Source organism: Rhineura floridana, chromosome 9 (assembly GCF_030035675.1).
Source record: "Rhineura floridana isolate rRhiFlo1 chromosome 9, rRhiFlo1.hap2, whole genome shotgun sequence".
Taxonomy (NCBI): Eukaryota; Metazoa; Chordata; class Lepidosauria; order Squamata; family Rhineuridae; genus Rhineura; species Rhineura floridana.
Window position 1 is genome coordinate 10,757,863 of NC_084488.1, and position 23,023 is coordinate 10,780,885.

At 42.2% G+C, this 23,023-nt stretch overlaps 1 protein-coding gene across 1 annotated transcript in view; it reads left to right on the plus strand.

Annotated features, from left to right (window-relative positions):
• Positions 1–237: 237 nt before the first annotated feature.
• Positions 238–23,023, plus strand: part of LOC133364068 (cytosolic beta-glucosidase-like) — a 72,616-nt gene continuing 49,830 nt past the window's right edge. Inside the window, exons 1-2 of the mRNA XM_061584095.1 lie at positions 238–367; positions 21,306–21,578. Of these exons, the coding sequence (XP_061440079.1) occupies positions 238–367; positions 21,306–21,578 (403 nt within the window). The remainder of the gene's footprint in view (positions 368–21,305; positions 21,579–23,023) is intronic.

Here is a 23,023-nt window from a genome sequence, read left to right on the forward strand (position 1 = left end):
CCTGAAGACAAAGTCCATGTAACTTGCTCAATCGCTTTTCTCCCTTTACAACAGTAGCAGAGGAGATAAAACACTGCCCTCTGAACCTTGCCTTAGGAATGAAGCAAGATTTATTCTGGAGAGCTGGAGTTGATGTGTCACTTTCCTGTCTGGTTGACACAAATGTGCTCTGGGCAAAAGTAGAAGGAGAATAGGAAGTACTTGTTGATTGACAAAGAGACACATCTTCCCAGCAACATGGCCTCAGCTCTCTCCACTGACTCTGCTGCCCTTGACTCTTGTGCTGACTGCAGCTGGAATCCAGAAGGTGCTTCCTTCCCAGAACAATTTGCATGGGGTGCAGCAACAGCAGCATACCAGGTTGAAGGTATCTTATTATTCTTTAAACTTATATCCTTTTCTTGCAGCTGGAGTTTGTGGTCGATAGATAAAATAGGGTGCTGAAAATGGATTGACGGTAATGATGACAAATCTGTTGTAAATAGGAAGAAGGTACCTTGAGTCAGAGTTTCATTATTGCTTATAGCTATGAAGTCTCATGTTGTTCTGGAAGATATTTCCTCATTACATTTCTCTTTCCTCTGGCAGCAGGAGAACACAAGAACCTACTTGAAACACACTTGATGGGAAAGAATAATGGGAATGGCTTCCTCTAAGTCCTGATTGCAAGCAAACATAGCACAAAATTTGAGGCAACTGTGATCCTTTGTAGTTGAAAGAGCACTTCACACATGATATTTTTAGGTGGACGTATAACATGTTTTTATTTATTTATTTAGACATTTATATCCTGTCTTTCTAAAAATAAAACTAAACGCAAGGTAGAAGATTACAGAGAAATAAATATCACCACAAAAAAAGTGTGTGTACTCAAAGAATGCTGTACCTTGGCTTGCCTCTATGAGTGAAATGGACCAAAGTATCTTCATGAGTGCTTTTTTGCCCTTCATGTTTATATTTAATTTTTAATTGAAACATTCATAGATTGCTAAATATTTAATAAAATCATAGCAGTGTGCAAAATTAAAACAAAATAGTATAAAACATGGAAAATAAAACTCTCATAAAATGCTATCAACAAATAGTGTCAGTGAATAAGCTAATCTCTGCAGAAGATGAGATAAGCCTGCAAGATTTTTATTTTTTAAAAAAGTATTTCATAGATTGACAAAAAGTGTTGTCTGATCTCTATGGGGAAGTGTTTTCCATAGGGCAGATGCAACTGTGCCAAAGGCCCTAGTCTGTACAGCCATGTAACAAACCTTTAATGCACCACAAGGAGAGCTCTACACCTTGAAATCAGTTTTGGGACACCCTAAGTCATTGATCCCAACTAACCGGAGACTGTGGCCTAGAGGTGCCCTAATATGTGTAAGTTTTGTTTTGTCTCAAAATACCCTCAAGTAGATTGCCCCCCATACCCTAGCAATAAAACTGATAAGATCTCCTATAACATAGGAACTAGGTTTTGCAGCCCAGAACAACTTTTGATACATCCCATATTATATATAATAAACCAGACTACCTATGCCTCCCAAATGTGCAGTGTTGAAGTGGTAGAACCAGTTTGGAAAAAGGGTTCTGGAGCAAGCACATTTCTATTGGATTGTGAATAGAACCTGAGAATTGACCCTAGGGATGTCCAGCTCCATTTAGCTCACTTCAGTGAAAGACCCAGCTCTTAGTTGAGCAGGTATTTCTCTGCTATTACATGGTCATGCAGCTTGACTTATACTTGTAAATAATTGCCAACTGATAGTCACTTCTTGGACACCTGACCATTTCCATGTGGTTGTTCCCACATCTTCCTAGTGAGGCTGTCCAACATCCAGCTAAGTGGTTCTCGAAATGTGCAGTTATTTACAGGTAGCAGAACCCCTAGCTTTATTGCTTTGTAGAGTCAACAGCATGCCTCCTGCATATACGATCATACTCCCTCATCTGTCTTCCTAGTTCTTATCTCTTGCTTCTCTCTTTGTTTTTTTTAACACATTCTAAAAAAAAAAAGAGAGCCAGTGTGGTGTAGTGGTGCTGCACTATGACCTGGGAGACCAGGGTTCAAATCCCCACACAGCCATGAAGCTCACCGGGCGACCTTGGGCCAGTCACTGCCTCTCAGCCTCAGAGATCTCAGCATCTGCTTGATCTCCTCCCAAGTCGATGGTTCTCTGGGTAGCGCCAACCTTGCGAGGTAGGACAGGCGTAGAGGTGGTACACCCTTGTTGGTTCGCGATGAGGAACTGGGAGCTTGTTCTGGCACCTGGTCTGGCTCTGCAGCATCTTCCAGTCCAGTCATCTCATCATTCTCATCTGCGTCTGTACCTCTCTCAGCCTCATCATCACTTTCTGCAATCTCTGCCTCTTCCTCTTGTTCAAGGCCTGGGTCAGGTTGTGCAGATATCTGTGATGTCAATGGTATTTCGTATGTGGGTACTGGCATATCTATAAGAAACTGGACGTGGTGTCCTTGCTCTTCTGAGAAATCTAGCACAGTCCCTCTTTTGTCAGCTCTGCTTCATTCATCGAAGTAGACAACGTGTCTTGTGCTGACTTCACCTGTCTTTTGGTTCATAACTCCGTTGCCTTTGCTACCAGGAGCATATCTTATCAAAATAGTCTGTTCTGTTCTGGCATCTAGCTTCTGCCTCTTTTGTTTTGCTATGTAGGCAAAAGCAATGCTTCCAAACACTCTGATATGTGCCAGGTTTGGAATCCTGCCATGCCACAATTGGAATGGGGTGTGTGTGGTGCCCTTGGATGGCAATCTGTTCTGGATATACGTTGCAGTCACGATCGTGTCACCCCACAGCCTTTTGGGTAGATCAGCGTCAGCAAGCATCAACAACAACCTTTATTTTACAGTCTTAGACCCAAAGAAAGAAAAAAAATAGGTGAGCATACATGCTACATTAGAAGTAGGAAGGTAAAACAATATTAAACCTTGTATACATATTTACATTATACTGATGAGAAAGTAATACGAATCTGCTGCACTGCGTGTATGAACTTAGCAACCTGTAAGGTAATTTGTTTATCTGACCCAGATAGTAGGTAAACTATAGCTGCTCCAGGAGACTTATTTTTTGTCAGAATCACATCCAAATATTTAGCACGAATCTGAGTGTACAAAGAGCAAACGAGAATACTATGGGGAAGGGTTCCAATGTCAGCACCACATGGGCAGATACGCTGTTCGTATGGGATCCCTTTAAATCTCCCTTCCATAACCGCCGAATGTAAAGAATTAAATCTCACTTTGGAGAACATTAAATGAAACTTTGGAATTGTAAGTAGATCTAAGTACATGCTGATCCTTTCAGGGGGAAGATGTATGTTCAAATACATTGGGGAGCATCTTTTAGATGCCTTAGACATAGTAATTTGGTAATCAATGTCTTTGATTCGTGAACGTATTATTGCTAGTGCGTCATTTGGCGTTTGAGACACTAGAAACTCCTTTGAAAGGCCCATTTGTTGAAGTTTCATTTCCAAATTAGAATTCCATTTAGAGGGCCAATTATCATTCCAAAATAGGAATTTTGGAATTCCTATTTTGGACTTTGGACTTTGGAATAAGTCCTGACTTATTGTCAGTGGAAATTTTGATCCAGTAGTTGACAGATGCCAACCAAGCCTGGCATTCCATGGACAGGAACCCGCACTCAAGTCTCAGCGCCGCCAATGGCGCGCATCTAGGAACACCTATCAGCCGACGAAGAAAGGAGGATAAAATTGATTCAACTAATTTCACCTGGGGATCCAAAGAATGAATCCAGATTGGGGCTCCGTATAAAATTTGGGGTATGATTTTATTTTTGAATATTTGTATGATCGCAGGGATGAATTGTCCCCCTTTATAATAGAAAAATCGGATCAAGTTATTTAAAGAACTTTTTGTTTTCCTAATCGTTGTTTTTAGATGGAACGACCAATTCATGGAAGACTGAAAATTGATGCAGAGGTATTTGTAGTGTGTTACTTGTTCGATAAGGTGGTTATTCACTTTCCAAAACGGGGTTCTTATTCGTTTTGAAAATACTAAAATTTTCGTTTTAGTAAAATTAATGCTTAAATGATTCGCTGTACAGTAGGTCATAAAGGCCCTTAGTATCCGTTTTAAACCAACCTTTGATAATGAAAGAATTACAGCATCATCAGCATAAAGAAGTAAAGGGCATCTTTCTTCTGCGATCTTTGGGATATGAAAGTCGTAAGAAAGGCAGCAGTCGTTCAGGTCATTTAAAAAAAGATTGAAAAGTAGTGGGGCGAGTATACAACCTTGTCTTACTCCGGTAGATGTTGGGATAGAATTTGTCAAACCACTCTCTGTTCCACATCGGATACGCAGGGAGGACTGTTGGTGCAACTGGTATATCAGGAACAAAAGCCTTTGGTCAATAGTAGTTTTAGCTAATTTTGACCATAAAATATTACGAGGGATTGAGTCAAATGCCTCCTTTAGATCTATAAAGGCGACATATAGACCATTTCCCTTCTGTTTGCTGTACTTTTCAGCAAGATGTTGTAGGATCAGGCAGTGATCCAGAGTCGACGAACCTTTTCTAAATCCTACCTGTTCTTTGCCAAGAATATTTTGTTCGTCCATCCATTTTTGAAGCTTTTCTTTCAGATAGGACGCATATAACTTAGCAATTACTGAAAGGAGACTAATAGGTCAGTAGTTAAAGGGATCCTCTCTATCCCCCTTTTTAAATATTGGAATCACAATTGCTTCTTTCCATGTACTTGGAAAAAGACCTGTGTCGTTAATTCTAGTAAAAGATTTTGCTAGAAGCGGGGCCCACCAATCTGGGAAAGTTTTTAAAAGTTCTGGAAAGATGTTGTCTGGGCCTGGAGCTTTACCCGTTTTTAGTTTAGTAATTAGGGTCTTAATTTCATCTGGATTCACAGGCAGCCAAGGTGTAGATAGCAGAAGGACCGGGGGTGTATAAGGGCTGGAGGGACTGGGGTAATCATTATTGAGTAAGTTCTTAAAGTGACATTCCCAAGAATTCGCAGAAATATTGCAGAATACAGGGCAAGAAGGTTTGAAAGCATTCAAGATTATTGTCCAGAACTTTTTAGTGTCTTTTGACCTTGACGCACTAACGAGGTTGTTCCACTCCTTTATTTTTGCTAAGTTCTTTTTGTTTGCTAAAGTAGCCTTGTATCTTCGTTTTATTTGATAGTAAATTGGGGGGAGATGATTTAGGTTTTGCTGACGATAGTTTAAGTAAACTTGTGCTAGTAGATCTAAGTCTCCTTTCAGAAATCCCATTCTGCTCTGGAGTATGACTGACAGTCCTCCTGTGCAAAATGCCTTGTTCCTCCAGGAAACTTTGTGTTTGGTGTGATATAAACTCACCACCGTTGTCACTTTGTAGAGTTTTCGGCTTCCTTTCAAATTTTGTGCTCACCATGGAGATGTATTTCTTCAGCATCTCATGCGTTTGACTCTTGTCCTTCAGTAAGTAAGTCTCACAGTACCTTGAAAAACCATCCACAAAAATTAGAACATATCTATTCTGCCCAAGTGAGGGTACATTAAATGGTCCACAGAGGTCACTGTGTATGAGATCTAGCACCTTGGTGCTTCTCTTTTCAGTCCTTGGTGGAAATGAGGGCCTAACACCCTTTTCTTCAATGCAATTTATGCACCTGCTTGCTTTATCATGGTTCTGTTGGTTTACCTTGATACCTGTGGCAAGGTTCTGCTTTTGTAGCTGTAGGATCACCTTTGGATCACGGTGTCCCAGTTGTCTGTGCCAAAGTTCTAGGCTGGTCTCTTCCTTGTCCACCATGGCTGTGTTTGCTTGTTCAGCTGTAAGACTCAGTTCATAAACACCACTATTTTCATAAGCTAGCGCAAGCAATTCATCATATTTGGTCACTGTACACTTTCCATCCTGGAAATGTATTGCAAATCCTTTCTTGTCTAAAGCTGAGATGCTCAGCATATTGCAATTTAAGTCTGGGACACATAAAACATGATCTGCCACATTTACTATGGTTTGATCGGATACCTTGCACCTTAGAGCAATGGATCCAGATCCATCCATGTTCATATATTGACCATTGGCAGTCTGGATTCTTCCTTCAGTATCACTGTTTATTTCATCAAATAAATCTTCATTATAACAACTGTGGTTTGTACATCCACTGTCTAAAATCCAATTGTTTCATTTTTGTTTGTAATTATTTGCCACAAGACCTTTGTGCGTTAAAGGGAAATTTCTTCCTTTGCTTTCTTTGGATTCCTCTCTGCAAGGTCCATGCTTGTGCTTTGAGAAAGCATGCTCCCTTTGTTCTCTTTGTTTAGAATTGGGAGAGCTGCCATTGGCTGTTGACCTTTTGGTTGCGTCACAGTCCCTAGCCAGGTGACCGCGCCTCCCACATGAAAAACAGCATTGTGATTGGCTCTTGGGAGGGGCTTTTCCCTTCCCTTTATCTCTGCTAGCCATGTAATTTGATCCATTATCATTTAAGTCTCTTTGGATCACACATTCTTCTCTCAATTTCACAAGAGCTTGTTCAAACAGGATCCCAGGACCATGGTTTAAAAGGGAAATAAAAGGATCAAATCTCTTTCCAAGAGATCCCAAAAGAAAACCCAATTTCTGTTGATGATTAAAATCAAGCCCAGCCAATTTCAATTTGTTACAAATAAGCAATAAGGAAGTGATATGTTTTTCACAATTTTCCTTTGTGTGCAATTTTAAATTCACTATCTCTTTAATCAACATGGTTTGGCATCTAAAGCTTTGAAATCCGATAGCTGTTTCAAGTTTCTGTAGCATCTCTTTGGCACTTTTACAGTCACTCAGATAAACAAGCTGATCATCCCTCAGAGAATCAAATATTATAGCTTTTGCAAGAGAATCTTTGTCCTGCCAAATGCTTATTTGTTCAGGATCTTCCTCTCCTGGTTTAGGATTTTCAATACAGCAAATAACTTTCTCTGCAGCTAAAATGATCATGATTCTATTCTTCCACTGGTCAAAATTATTAGCAGATAGTTCAGGCATTCTCCTTGAAAAGCCTCTGTTGCCTTGCTGATACATGCTTCCTGGTCTGAGAAGAGCTTTGTTATGCAAAAATAACTCAAGGAAGTAACAGCAGCAAAAATAGTCTCTTTTAAAGTTGGTGCCTGATACAGAGCAAAGGGGGAAACAAAACACGCAAAAATACTTAAAATAAAACCCGAAAAATCTGGTTTAATTCTTAACTATTTCTGGGCCCATAACCTGTTTGGTATTATAAAAATACACACAGAAATAGGAACTAATTTGGTTGGTCCTATTTCTTAGCAGAGTCGTAAAAATACAAGCAGCAGAATGAGAATGTAAACCAGGCCCACCTTTCTCTATATAAATAACAACAGACACAATCCTTTAGGTAAAAGAAAAGAATGTTTACTTACGACCTCATATGTTAGGAACATAGGCTCTAGCTTAGAAGAAAGAAAAATAGTCTCAGTCCATCTTAGTCTTTGGTATGGATGCTCTCAGAGAGAGCATCTGTGCCATGCGGCCTCTCTCAATGGTGGATAGATCAGCAATGGAGAATATTCAAAAATCCCCCAGGACAAAGGAGGAGGAAGTCAGGTAACTAAACCCCACCCATTAGGAAGTTACATCATGGTAAACAGGTACATGGGATATCCCAAATATCCCTTAAAGTGACCATGCAATATTTGTTTACTCCAACAAAAATGGAGATACCCCCTCTAAGGACTTGATAAGATACATGCTAGCAGCAGCACACCTTATAATCACGTAACACTGGAAAGATGCACCTAATTTAACCATCTAACTTTGGGATGAAAAGCTATGGAACCATAAGAACTTTAAGGGACCGTAAAGCCACAGGGTCATTTAATAAAACTTGGCAAGACTTTATTTCCTTTATTGACAACAAAGATACAAATCCACAAGTGTCAGATGGATATGCCCACTTTTGAGTTCATAAATATCCCTTGAAGGAGACAGTGTAGTAACCAGTCACTAGCAATTCAGCCAGGTCAAGCAGGGAAAACATTCATCAACAATAAAACAAAACAAGAGTTCTTTTAGTCTAATCCTTAAACTATGTCCTTGTACCTCATAATATACCAGTGTATCTGCTTAACTTTTTGTCATTGCATGCAAATAGTTGTATTATTTTTATCATATTGTTTAGTTTTATGTTTGTGTTGTTGATATATAATAAAAACTATATTTTAAAAAAAGATCAGGCCAGTGGCCCATCTAAAGCCAATATTCCGTTCCCACTGTGGCCAACTGGATGCCTGTGGAAAGTCCACAAGTAAGACTTGAGTGCAACGGTGTTCTCTCTTCCTGTGGTTACCAGCAACTGCTATTCAGAAGTATAGTATGTCTGATCATGAAGATAGAACATAGCCATCAGGTTACCTACCTACCTAGCTACCAGGCGGACGGAGGAGCAGGAGGTCAGGCGGGCGAGCGAGCAGGCGGGGGAGGGCAAGCAAGCGGGGGTAGAGGGTGAGCCAGCGAGCATGAGGGGGGAGGGAGAATGGGCAGGGGCAGAGGGAGAGTGAGTGAGCGGACACAGGTGAGCTGGCGAGCGGGCGGGCAGCTCCCTTCCCATGATCTGCAGCAGGAAGCCTGCCGCGGAAGGAGAGCGCTACTCCCCCACCATAACGAGAGGCACTTCAGGGGCCCCTCTGGGCTGTGGGGCCCTCAGCCAGGGCTCCACCTGGCCACCCTTTGGAGCCGGCCCTGATAACAAGGTTAGAAGCTTGCAGCCAAACTTATATCTACCAATTTCTAATCAATGTGTGATTTTTCATCTCTGTAGTTCCTGGTTCTGTGCTGTTCTACTCTTGGTCTATTTTCCTGGTTTTTATTTTCCCCTCATACTCTCCACCTTCCCCCTTCTCCCCCATTCCCCTCATTCCTCTGGACTACTCTCTTTGCCATGCCAAATTTCAACAGTCTCCCCCCACTTCTCTTGGGCTGCTGCCTTCTCAAGCCATTGGCTGATTCTTTAGCTAGGCTTGTCTCTAGGATCTGAGCAGCTCAACTGGTCGCAGAAACTCTTCTGTCTGCCTTGCCTCTTGCCCAGAGTCATCATCAGCATCACAAAATCCTTTAATGCTTTACAGTATATATTCTGACAGATGCATTGACAGCAAAATTGAAGTGATTTGTGGCATATTAAAAATCTGGGCATAGCATTTTAAAAATAGGAAAAGTATAGGAACCATCCTTATACTGAGTCAGACCATTAGTCCAGCTTGCTAAGTATTGTCTACACACTTCCCTTACCTGTTCCAAGCAATGCCAGGGATTGAATCTGGATTTTTTTGTACACAAAGCCTGTGCTCTACCATTGAACTACAGCCCTCCCAGTATTATAATATAGAGTTTGACAGGTGCATTAATGACAGAATGTAAAAGATTAATTGCATGTTCAGAATCTGGGCCTAGTATTTTAAAAATAATTCAGGCCACTGAAAAAAACACTTTAAAAAAAAAAAAAAAGAATTTTGTTTTTCCACAGAATAGCGAAAGTTTGAAGAGTTAAATCTTTCCATGGAAGGAAATTGAATATTTAATTGATGTCGAAGTTGATGTGTTGGAAAACTTTCAGTGCTCTGAGGAACTGACAAAAATACAATTGCCTTGAGTCATCGAACCACAGGAAAACGTGAACCTTGAGAGACACTCAAAACACTTTGATCTAATTATTGACCTACTTTGAAGGTTGTCCCACATTAAAGTTCAATTTGCCGAATAACCCTGCATAGATATATTGGGGCACTTGAGCTATGATAAAATTCTGTAAAGAACATGAGACATGACTGAAAGTCTATGAGGCGCCAAGTTGTGGAAGGGATATTACATATTATAGGAATGCTTTAAGTGCCTGCAATATGCTTAACCTTGCATTAAACTTAGATTTAATAAGACAGATGTGTATTAAAGTACTGAATATACTTCAGGGAACAATTTGGCATCAGCAAGGGGTGGACTGGATGACCTCCTAATAGGTCTTTTCCATCTTTAATTTCTATTATACTAATTGATTATTAAAACTCTTTTTATTGAGGGCTGGTGTATAACTGTTACATATATATTAATCTTGTAGACTAGCTGATATTTAATTTATAGACAATTCTAAGCCATAATGTCTGTTTAATTTTTGAGACAGGAAATTCTGAAAAATGTTACCTGTTATAAAGACTGGAGGATTTTAGCCCACTTTCATTTCTGTGATCAAAGCAGACTATGCATGCTGGAGGTCAGCAGAGTTTAAATACATCTGTGATCGAAAACAACATGCAATTTGCAGTCTTCTACCTGCTTACGCTGAAGTATTTCCACTGTTGTCAGTGACATTACTTCTGAAGCAGTTTGAGGACTTCTGCTTATCATTATTTAGGAACAATATATTCTCACTTTGTCATCTCACTAGCTATCAAAATTAAGCTTGTAAGCTCCTTGAGGCAAAGACCTGTCTTGTTAGCTATTCCTTGCCCCACAGAGTTTACTTTCTATTTTTTTTGTCAACCATATATATTTATTTTAAAATATACTTTTAATTAGATTTTTCATTCAATTCGCCCCACAATAACATTATACTCACAACTTGCAACAGAGCGTGGCAGGGGTTTGGAGTCTGAGCATCCATTAGTTTTTTCCAGGTCCATACTTCCTGCATTTGTTTTTTTGCTGTCAACATTCATACTTTAGTTCTGCCTAGGATGGCAATGTGTGTGGGAACGGAAACATTTGCAGTTGTGCTGGCTTCAGTGCGTGTCCACCTCTGTTTTCTGAAGTTGGAGACATACGACACTAGTCAAACTCTGTCCCTTTATACTCCCAAACCTGGGGAAATGCAGCTCCAGTGCATTTCTCTGTGAAATCAGCTCGAAGCCGAAATCAAAACTGTTTGGTAGATCAACTTGTTGCCACTCTGTGGTGTGTCCTATGAAAGCTCTTTCCTGTAGGTCGGGCAGAGACAGTGATTGGCCCAATGCTTTGCTGTGGGTGGTCCTAAAAAGTCTGAGATCAGCAGCAGGGAAGGATAAATATGTCCAGCCACTGGCAAACACATTTTAAATATATTTTAAACTGAAGCCAGAGAAAACAGTCTGTTTTTTTATTGTTGCCTGCAAAATGTTCCCTGTTCAAGTACAGCTGAGTTTGTTAGTCCTTCAGTTCACTCTGTGACTGGGGGGGGGGGGGAGGTTGTGCATTCTTTCCAGTGCTGTAATGTCAGTCTTTTTGCCATCAGGGTGCTTTGACACTGCTCCTTTGTCAGTTTTCAGATTATAGGGATAAAACGTAACCACACCTGAAAATTTCAAATATATATCTAGGACCGGGATAATGTGGGAAATGGCTTCAGTCCAAAATGAAGCTAATACACAGAGTGAAATTGTGTGTGATGTGCTCGATTCATTCGCTGAACGTTGCCAGCATTGGTCGGAGTTCATCAGCCCTTTTTGAGATGGCTACAGTGGTACAAGGATGGGATCCGTTGGCTGGCGTCACTTCGAAAGCATTCCGGCGACCTAACAGCCTGGTATTGATTTGAGTTCATTCTTTGTCTGCTAGACTCTGCTTTTACCAATCCATTTTTTCCCTTGGAAAATTATTGATATTAATATTGATATTTTTAAAGAAAATATCAATATTTTGAAAGGAAATGTTAATAAATTAAAGGAAATGATAAACTGAAGGAAATGTTGATAAAATATTAATATTCATATCAATATTTTAGATGCGGATTTTAAAAAAAAAACAGTTTCTGAAAATAGCAGCGGAAAATGGCTACATAAAAATCCAATCTGCAATAATAGCGAATAAGTAAATTAATAAAAAAATCAGTTCCAAATCCAAATTGGGCAGAATTGTGGCACACCCCTACTGTGGTGTCACTATTCTCACTTGAGTTCCTGCAAACTGAATTTAAACAGGGATCTTGAGACAATGGTGGTAGAGCCAGAGTGTGCAACGGTTGAAGCTGGAGCCAAAGTGGGTGGAGCCACCCCTTCTCTCTTTTCTGCAATCGTGTTTGTTGCTGTTTCCTTTGCGCCAATCTGGTGATTACCTCCCAAATAAAACCAGTTAAAGAAAGACACTTGCAGCAAGTCAGGGGCACCAAGGCCATGCCATCAACAGGGGCAAGGTGCAGTGAGCCCTGCAGTTCACATATCTCATTCTCTGCCAGGGTAGGCACATGATGCAGGCTTATGGGCTGAGGGTTGTCTAGGCCAGGGTAAGAAGAGTTTAATGTCAGTTGAATTGTATGTAAGCAGACAATAACTCTTTACATCAGGGATGGCTAACCTGTGACCCACCAGAGGGTGCTGGAAATAATATTAATCAAGCAAGCAAGCAAGGAAGGAAGGAAGGAAGCAAGCAAGCAAGCAATTGATTGGTTGGTTGGTTGGTTGGTTGGTTGGTTGGTTGGTTGGTTGGTTGGTTGGCAGAATGATCATTGGCCATGTTAATGGTTAGTCACTGGTTAGTCACCATGGTTTACATATTTTTCATTAACACACTGAGATGCCTTGTAGGATCTTGCCATGTGTTGATATTTGAATCAAGCCAAATAATAGCTGGATTTACACTAGCAACATTTAGCACAAGTCTGGAACTACCACCAGGATCTATAGCAGTGATTCTCAAACGGTGCGCCCAGGCATGCTGGTGCGCCCTAAGAGGTGGCTAGGTGTGCCTCAAATATTATGAAAGTATATTTTAAAAATGAGAAGAAACCCATTTGTATAGGGTAAGTAATAGTTTTCTAAGTTTATTTTTATTCATAGTTTAAAATATATTAATATATTTTTAATTTTGTACACTAAGTGCACCAGAAAATGTTTATATGTTTTACAGTGCGCCGCGAACCAAAGAAGTTTGAGAACCACTGATCTATAGGATTTATATTTTCCTGTGGGTGGCGAAATACAATTAGTTACTTTTATATGATCCTGCAGTGAATTTTAAAGTGGTACTAGCCCAGTTTAATTGGAAAGTGAATGTAAAGCCTACATTGGCCACATTGTTCATTTGCATTACAACTGCCTCCCTTCTGCTTTCTCTTCTGCAGTTATAATAGTCGAATATGCACATAACTTGTGTGACAGAGGCTCAAAGGCAATTTAAACCTCTACGATGAAAGTTCTCCAAGGGCATATCTATACAATGGACTTAATTGGTTCAATACTAATTTCTTCTCCTTAGGGAACCCTGGGAGCTGTAGTTCTGTGAAGGGGGACTAGGGATTTCTAGAATTCTTATACTGCAGGATTTCATGATTCTTTGGTGGGAATCGTCAGTTAAACTGGCATTAGAAATGATATAGTTTGTGATGGTTACAACAGGAGCAGCTGATATGGAGGGATGGCAATGTGAACCTGACCTCCAGGCACTGGTATCGTTGGGACCCTATACTGGGATGATGTGGGGGCAGGGGTGTGTGGGCCTGCTCCACAAGCAAAAGGGCAGCCCCAGCTGATGAAGCGTCTCAGCCCTGGTGGCAAAGCATCATGGTAACAAGAGAGTTAAGCAGCTGAGTGACTTTGGCAGCAAGTCGAGGAGGCAAGGGCAAACTACTCTGCCCCTCACCTTAGTAACCTAACAAATCCCAAGCTCTCAAGTAACACAATTCAAATGAAAAAACAGATATAAAGCCAGTTGTGGTGTGGAGATATCCAGAGTATTGCATGGAATGTTACATGTATAACTCTCTGCCTCCTGCACAGAAGTGGTGGCTGTGTGCTCGGTGCAATGAGCTCCCAGTTCTCAGGGAATGCGTAGACATGTTCATGGTGGATAAGGCTACAAATGGCAACAAGCCGTGATGGCTTTGTTCTACCTTCACTGTTGGATGCAGTATGCTTCTAAATATCAGTTGCTGGGTATCATAAGGGGGAAGAGTGCTATTGCTTGTGGGCTTCCCACAGTCATCTGGTTGGCCACTGTCAGTACAGGATGCTGGACTAGGTGGACCTTTGGCTTGATGCAGCCAGGCTCTTCTGATGTTCTTCATATGCAGCAGCGAAGCCACACCTGGGGGCCAGGTTCACAGCAACACCCTTCCCTGATGCTTTCTTCTGAGTTATAATGCCCTAAGAGTGTGAGCTAAAGACCAGTGCTTGGAGTCAGTAATAAGCTGAATGAGGACCAGCACATTGCTACAGTAACCCATGCTCTGGGAACTTCCCAGTTGGGTTACTGTAATGCATTGACAGTAGACAAGGGCAGGCTGGGTGCTAGTGGCTAGTCAATGTGGGCACTGGCTGAGGGTCCCAACATTTAGAAGGGCCTGGCTGCCATTCAGAGCAGCTGACTAGCTGTCCAGTTCTAGCTTCCACATCTCTGCATTATCTGGGTTCAGAGAAATGACCAATGGTGGCTTCAGAGCCAAGGCGTTCTGGACAAAGTGACCAGGAGAATGCTGCTGCCGCCGCCATCGTTTCCTTTGTAAACTTAGATCTGTTTAAAAGTCTTTTGAGCCACTGAAGCAGACTGTGGCGGCGGCACAGGCATTCTCTGGCCTATCTTGCCCAGAATGCCTAGCTCTGAAGAAAGATGCCTTTGGCCATTTCTCAGAGCCCAGGTGCTGGAGATCACAGAGAAGCCACCAATGCTGCTGTTGCTGCTATTTTTAAAAAAGTAAGAGAGTGGGGATGGCAGAGGGAGAGGGTAATGCCCCTGCGAAAAGAAAGATAAGGCAGGGAGGCATACGATGAACCTTACTGAGGGCCCTCCAGAGTCTGGCACTGGCCATGTATTTGGGGCTGCCCTTGACGACTATTCAGAAGTTTTAGTTAGTGGAGGATGCAGCTGCCAGACGGTTAATCATTCCAGCCAGATGTATTCATATTACACTGCTTCCGAAACACGCTTGGAGAATCCTGTATATTGGCTGCCTACTTGCTTCTGAGAGCAATTCAGGGTGTTGATACTTAATTTTTAAAAGCCTAAACAGCTTAGAAATGTGCTATATGAATGCTTGCTGTCATTATTAATTATTCAAAGGAAAATAAGGTAGATTCAACATGATGTGCAATGGATACTGCTGTGCATGTGGATTCTATAGAAGGGAAATAGATATCTTGAGCTACCATGAATAATAAAGAACACCATCATTTCTCTACGGCTTGCCTCACCCTCATCTTTCTGCTCTTATATGTAGATATATCCCTGCCTGTGACTTTAACTCATCCAGCTTTGCCTGTCTCAACAATTCAAATACTTCCTGCTGCTTTTTATGTTCGGAATTTCTTCCAGGATACCTGTGTGATGCCACCTCTCTTAACATCTTCAAATTCCTCCTCAAAACTCACCTTTTCCATAAAGCCCTTGGCACAATCCCCAGCCTGCGCATTTTTGAGCCTTTCATTTATTAGGGATTCAAAATCGTGGAAGCCTCTGTGAGTATAAGAGGCTTCCCTGCTGCAGACAGTCACTGGGGAACACATGGAAGGCAATGGGGATTATGGTGGGTGGAGCTAGGGCACTTGTGTCCACTCTCTCCTGCTCATATACTGACTGAAGCCCTGCTCAGGACTTAACTAGTGTAGTGAGTGAGTGTCTGTAACTGAAAGAAACACATCCTCACCCATTTTTGTTTTGTACACTCTGTAAAGTGCCATGCACAGAGATGGCACTATGTAAATAAATAAATAAATCAGGCCTTTGGCATTTTCAGAACCCTTCACCTACGTTGTGTCAGTAATTCTTGCAGTGGCCCAAAAGATCAGGCAGTATTGTTACTCCCACGTTGCAGGAAGAGCTGAGAATGAAGAATAGTGGCCTCTCTAAGGGCCACCTTGCGAGTTCACGGCTGAGGCGAGGTATGAACTAGGAACTGCTTGGTTCACAGCTCAGTTTCTTATGCTTCACTACCTCTGTGCTTGGAGAAACGTGGGCTTGTGATTTTTTTTGAGGTATGCATGATTGCAGCCTATAATGACATTTTAAATACTGACCTCTATCAAAGACTTTGAAATCACTAGGAAATATCTTTAAACTATCAGGACACAAAAATTTATGCAAAGGTTGCAAAAACCTAGTGTAAAATTTAATTTGGTAAAAACCTTTGCAATTCTCCCCCCCCCCCCCCCGGAGATGCTTGTCTAAGCGAAAGGCAGACATTTCGCAGAGGCGCTGTTACATTCATTCATCTTCGGCATGCCTAGGGCCATGGCTTATGATGGCATTTCCTTTCTTTCTAACAGACTGTCAGGACTTTCAAAGGACATCCCAGACAACCACAAGTGCCTGTTTGCTGGATAGATCTGTCTTGTCCTGAAGGCTCTCTTTGATACAGACTGATCTTTTACATTTAACCTTCCTGCACTTACTAATCTGATATTGGACTCGTGTAGACCCGCCCCCCCAATTAAGTCATAGGGGGTCTTTGTTTTAAAAAAAGCAGGAATGAAGTGCATTTGGCAAATATTTCAATTTAAGGAAATTGTATCAGGGATGATTCATAAATGAGGGGTACAATGATACAAGGATCATACCTGGGATTTGTAGTGATCCCTAATGTTTATTGCAATAGAGTCTCCTACTTTCCTTATGCGCTTTTCCCTCCAACTCAAAACAACGTGAAGTATTTATTGTTGTAGTTAGCAATAACAGCAACAAGAACAAAAGTACTGAATGATGAATGCTTCCTTATCTTAGGACAAAACTACATAATATAAGAAACATGGAGCTGCAACCACAAATTATAGCCCAATGTCAAATTCTTCTTTTCTGTAACAGGTACTACAACTTGCTCCATGTCCTGATGTCATTCTACTGTGCATTTACTTATCCTAGCTCCACATCATTGACTGATGGGAGCAGTTAAATAACCTATTGACCATTACACTGGCTAAGTTGTATCATATGTTACAGAGGAGGATAAGTCAGCATGATTGCAGCAGGAATATGCAGAAATATGCAGATTGCATATTTCTCACTATGTTTGGTTTGGCCTTAAGAGTCACATTAACTATTATCAAAACAGAGTTTCCCCTGTGCTGGTAACATTTATATGCCCCCATACTTTGGAAATGCTATTTACCTTTGCCTTCACTTTTAATTGGGTTCTAACTGATCTTAATTTAAGTAAAATGGTAAAGGTGTCCCCGCACTTATAGTGCGAGTCGTTTCTGACTCTTAAGGTGACATCTTGCGACGTTACTAGGCATCCTTCTGAGGATGTGGACAAGGTGCTCTTAACTGTGAAGCCGACCACTTGTTTACTTGATGCTTGCCCATCGTGGCTCATTATGAGCTGCAAAGAGAGGTTGAGCGAGGGAGTGAAGGCAGTGGTAAATGCATCCTTGGAAGAGGGTGTAATGCCATTAGCCCTCAAGGAGGCAATAATAAAACCCATCTTAAAAAAGTCCTCCTTGGACCCCCAAGATCTGAACAACTTTCGCCCAATCTCAAATTTACCATTTCTGGGCAAGGTGATTGAACGAGTGGTGGTCAATCAGCTACAGACACACTTGGATGAAGCGGATTATTTAGATCCATTCCAATCGGGCTTCAGGACTGGACATGGAACTGAAACAGCCTTGGTCGCTCTGGTGGATGATATGAGGAGGGCATTAGATAGGGGTGAATACACCTTCCTTGTCCTCCTGGACCTCTCGGCGGCTTTTGATACCGTTGACCATGGTATCCTGTTGGATCGTCTGGAGGGATTGGGTATAAAGGGCACCGTTTTACGGTGGTTCTGCTCCTTTCTCTCCAATAGACACCAACGGGTAGCATTGGGGGATGAGGTCTCTGACCCTTGGCCTCTCACTTGTGGAGTGCCACAGGGCTCTATCCTCTCCCCCATGCTATTCAATATCTATGTAAAGCCGCTGGGGGCCATCATCAGGAGATTTGGGCTGCAGTGTCACCAATATGCAGATGACACTCAGCTCTATCTCTCGTTCAAGTCCTCACCAGAGTTGGCTGTGAAGACCATGTCCAATTTCCTGGAATCCGTGAGTGGTTGGATGGGAAGAAACAGACTGAAGCTAAACCCTGACAAGACTGAGGTGCTACTGGTGGGAGACATGGCAAGGTTAGGTGATATAGACCTGGTATTCAATGGGGTAAGATTGCCCCTAAAAGACCAGGTTCGCAGCCTTGGGGTCATTCTTGACTCCCAGCTGTCCATGGAGGCTCAAATTTCTGTGGTGAGCCAGGCAGCTTGGTATCAATTACATCTTATACAAAGGCTGCGACCTTACCTTCCTGTTCATCTGCTCCCGCCGGTGGTACATGCCTTGGTCTCCTCTCGCTTGGATTACTGTAATGCGCTCTACGTGGGGTTACCCTTGAAAACGATCCGGAAACTGCAACTAATACAGAATGCGGCGGCACGTTTAATTAAGAACAGCCATCGCTATGATCACATCACCCCAGTGTTGGTAGATCTACACTGGCTGCCAGTTGCTTACCGGGCCCAACTCAAGGTGTTGGTGATGACCTTTAAATCCCTATATGGTCTCGGCCCAGCTTATCTGAAGGAGCGCCTCCAGTATCACCAATTATGCCGCCAAACAAGATCAGCCACACAGGGCCTTCTCTCAGTTCCATCAGCTAAATCAGCTTGGCTGGTGAGGACTAGAGAGAGGGCATTTTCGGTGGTGGCCCCCACTCTCTGGAACTCCCTCCCGTTCGATCTTCGTCATGCCCCTTCCCTGAATGTTTTCCGCTGGGCCTTAAAGACCTGGCTCTTCAGGGAGGCCTATGGGATTTCTGTGGCGAGTTAGTTTTGCTGCTGCTGTTAATTATAGTTCTTGGTTTTAACCTATTAATTATTGTGTTTAATTATTGTTATATTGTATTTTATTAATGGATTGTACGTCGCCTAGAGTGGCCGTTTTTTGGCCAGATAGGCGACTCAGAAATAAAATTTTATTATTATTATTATTATTATTATTATGGGGTGGGATTGCCAGTTCTGTCCCTGGCCTTTCTTTACCCCCCAGCATATGCCGGGTACTCATTTTACCAACCACGGATGGATGGAAGGCTGAGTGGACCTCGACCCCTTTTACCGGAGATTCGACTTCCTCTTTCCGTTGGAATCGAACTCCGGCCGTGAGTAGAGCTTAGGCTGCGTTACCGCCGCTTTCCACTCTGTGCCACGGAGGGTCTTGATTTAAGTAAAACCCTTAAATTAAAAAAAGTGCCATCACAATTGAAGTAGGGAAACTATCGATGGGAAAGCTCCCACATTTCCGTTTGGAATAAACAGTTTATTTTCCATAACATTCAAAAAATAAGTTATGCCACAGCAGTACTCCTGGGAAACATACCACCACTGCCACCAAGCACATTTCTAAGGGAAGGGGTTGGCTGTATTGGCAAAGAGAGATGGTGCTAAGTCAGTGTAGAACCCCATTACAAGTCACACCTGACCTTCAGAGTTAGTGTCCAACTCATTCTTAAGTGGGAGAGTTCATTTCTACACATCCTTTCTGAAATTTGTCACCATTATTAGTTGAAACATTGCAAAAAAAATCAACCTTCTTTACTGTCTGAGGGCATGTTTTACATATTTATTATATTCTGTTGGTGTTGATTGTGACACTAAGTGTGTAGAAGAGATATTTATTTATTTGAATTTATATCCAACCCCTCTTCCTGAAAGAGCCCAGGGTGACAAACACATCAACAAAATAATTTTGAAAAAATTCTAAAAACAATTTAAACATTCTAAAGAGAGTTACAGTTAAAATCATTCTAAACATAGTTAAGAGTTACAAATCTTCTTTCATCCAGTAATCTCCAGGTGCCCAGCAGGAACAGTCTCCTTCAAGCCATCAACTGTCTGGGTAAACAGGAATGTTTTAAACATCCTAAAAGTCAGTAATGAGGAAGACAGACACATCTCACCAGGGAGGGCATTACACAACAGGGAGCCACCATTTAAAAAGCCCTGTCACAGATCAAAGCCAGCTGGGCAGCACCCAGTGATGGCACCACCAACAATTGTAAGGTCTGAGATGGTTGATACTGGGGAAGGTGCTCTTTTAGGAACTTGGGCCCCAAGCCATTTAGGGCTTTATATTACTGCCCTGGGCTCCTACTGGGAGAAAGGATGGTATATAAATCGAATAAATAAATGAATAAATAGTGCTAACACCAAAATTGGGTCCAGCAACTGACTGGCAGCTACTGCAGCACTTTCGGAACTGGTGACATACTAGTTGCAGCCTCCGGACTGTCTCCAAGGGGACCCCCACTAGAAGTCACCAGAGCATGGACAACTGAGGCAAGGGTATCCCGATCCAGGAATGGCTGTAGCTGGCAAATCAGTCTAAGCTGGGCATAAAAACTCCTAACCATAAAAGCCACTTAGGACTCTAGTGACAAGTTGGAATACAGGGTTAGTCCCAGACTACAAACCTATTCCTACAAAAGGAGTGCAACGCCTCCCAGAACAGGTTGTACACCTAATTCCCAGACATAGGAACCACCCACCACAGCACTTCCATGTTATCAAGATTCAGCCTCAATTCATTGGCCCTCATCCAGTCCATCACTGCCTCCAGTCATCTGTCCAACACTTTTACATCTTCTACAGATTCTGATTGGAATATAGAGATAGAGCTGTGTGTCACGAGCAAACTGATGACACCAAGCTTCAGATCCCTGGATGACAGCTCCCAACAGTTTCTTATAGATGTTAAATAGCATAAGAGACAGAATACATCTTGTAGGACCCCACAGCCCAAAAGCCACGGAGCTGAGCAGCAATCTCCTAGTACTATTTTCTGGTAGTGGCCCTGCAGGTAGGAGCTGAACCTCCTCCTGTAGTGAGGCACTGACCTCTCCCTGGACCCATCCTACCAGCATCTTACCAACCATGATAGGTAGGGATCAAGAGGGCATGTAGACAGGTTCACCACTGCAGGCTGCAGTGGCTAAAACCAATCTCACAAGAGTTAAGGGTGTCAACTGCAAAAGTGGGGGAAATTGTTGTTGAAAGATGATCATATCTTCTACAAAGGTGCACAAACATTGGGTTTGGATAAAATTGCATGTCTGGCGCATAATCATCTTTGTGTGAAAGCTTTTTTTTTTTTAAATAGATCTTCAAGCAGTGAACAGCATCATGAATAAATGCATAACATAATGCCAATAATTCTATAGTTCAGGGAGCTACAGTTAAAATTGAAGATGCGAACTAAGTACCATATTATTTGCTCACAAGGCACCTGGATTCTCATTGTCCGATATATGTGATTGCATTACTTTTACATTCAGCTTGTGTCTTTTCCATGTCAAAAGTATAACACTTGTTTTGTTTTTAATCAGGAAGCTGGGATGCAGATGGAAAAGGCCCCAGCGTTTGGGACACGTTCACCCATCAGGGAGGAGATCGGGTTTTCAAGAACCAGACTGGTGATGTAGCTTGTGGCAGCTATACTCTGTGGGAGGAAGATTTGAAATGTATCAAACAGCTTGGATTGACTCATTATCGCTTCTCTCTTTCCTGGTCACGTCTGTTACCTGATGGGACGGCAGGTTTCATCAACCAGAAAGGCAATTGTTCCTTTAAAATAGAAAGTTGTGCAGCTTTAATTCAAGGTTATTGCTGCAGTCTGGCATAATTAATCCAGTGTGCTATTCTGCAGTGCAGTTTTGAAATTGCAACTTTGTTCAGAGTAATTATGGGATGATCTTGATTTTAAAAAATGAAAAAGGTTTGAAAACCTTGTCCTGATTCCAGAAGACTCCTGAAATTGTGATATTTTGAGATAAGTATTAGGCTGTGTGTGCTGTTGCTTATGTCTTATGCTTATGATATGCTAATATTGCATATCAATTATTCATAACTGTTTTTATTCAGCACTGTTAATGCACATGACACTTTGCAGAGATTCATTAGCAAAAAGGAAGAGAGGGGGGGGGGAAAGTCAGGCCCCTGCCTCAAGGAACTTACAGTGTGTGTTTGACAGTGGGAGGAGACAACAGAGGAAGGGAGATGCAAAGGTAATGAAATATCATACTGGGTTGCATCCAAGGAGCCAAGGATAGAACCAGAATAGACACTAGTGATGTTCCACAAACACTTTTGCAATCACAAGTGGAAACGTTTGCAGTATTATTTAAAGCAAATTCTGTAGCAATTCTGTGTCTGCTTGGACAAGAGCTTGCACAGCTCTTCCATAAGTGGAAGAACCTTCTTGGATTTAGTTTCACCTTTCTCATACAACACTCTTATACAAGCTGGAAAGCAACACTCCTGTAAGCAGAAGACCTTTTCACAATGTCAAAAGGTACCTTTGGATTAGGGTTGCCAGGCTCAGGGCCTGAGACTGATCCTGTATCTTTAGGAGAACAGAAGGTCAGCCAAGTGCAGGTGTTCTTGCAACATTGTAATGGGAAAAACCACAAGGTGGAATTCTCCCTTCTCCCTGCACAACTTCTAAAGATACAGAAGACCTCTTGGTTGCCAGGCCCGGCAACCTCTCTGAGATATCGTACTGCCCTACAAATTTGTCAAAATGAAAACACAATTTGAGTTGGTCTTTCTCAGTCCACTTCCTGTGTAGATAGGAATAATTTGATAACATGTGCCTCTGAGCAAGAAGAAGGAAGAGGGGAGGGGAGGAAGGAGGGAGGAGAAAGGGAGAGGAGAGGGGAAGGAGGGGAAGGGAAGGAGAGAGGGGGCAGGGGGAGGGGAAAGGCAGGTCTGACCATTTGCATGCTTATTGAGTTCAATGGGATTTACTAAGGAATCATACTTGAATAGGTAAAACTGACCATGGAGGAGGAGGGGGAGGGGACAGCAGAGGGAAGAGAGGAGGGGGAAGGAGGGGGAGGGATTGCAAGGGGAGGGGGAGGGATGAGCAAAGGAAGGTGGAGGGAAGGGGCAAAAGGGAGGGGATAGAAGGGAGGAGGAGGAGGGTAGGGCAGGTTTGATCATTTGCATGCTTTTTGAGTTCAGCAGGATTTACTCCTATACAGCCATGCTTAGGATAGGTAAAACTGACTTGGGGGAGGGGCAGGGATGGGGAGGAGGGGAAAGG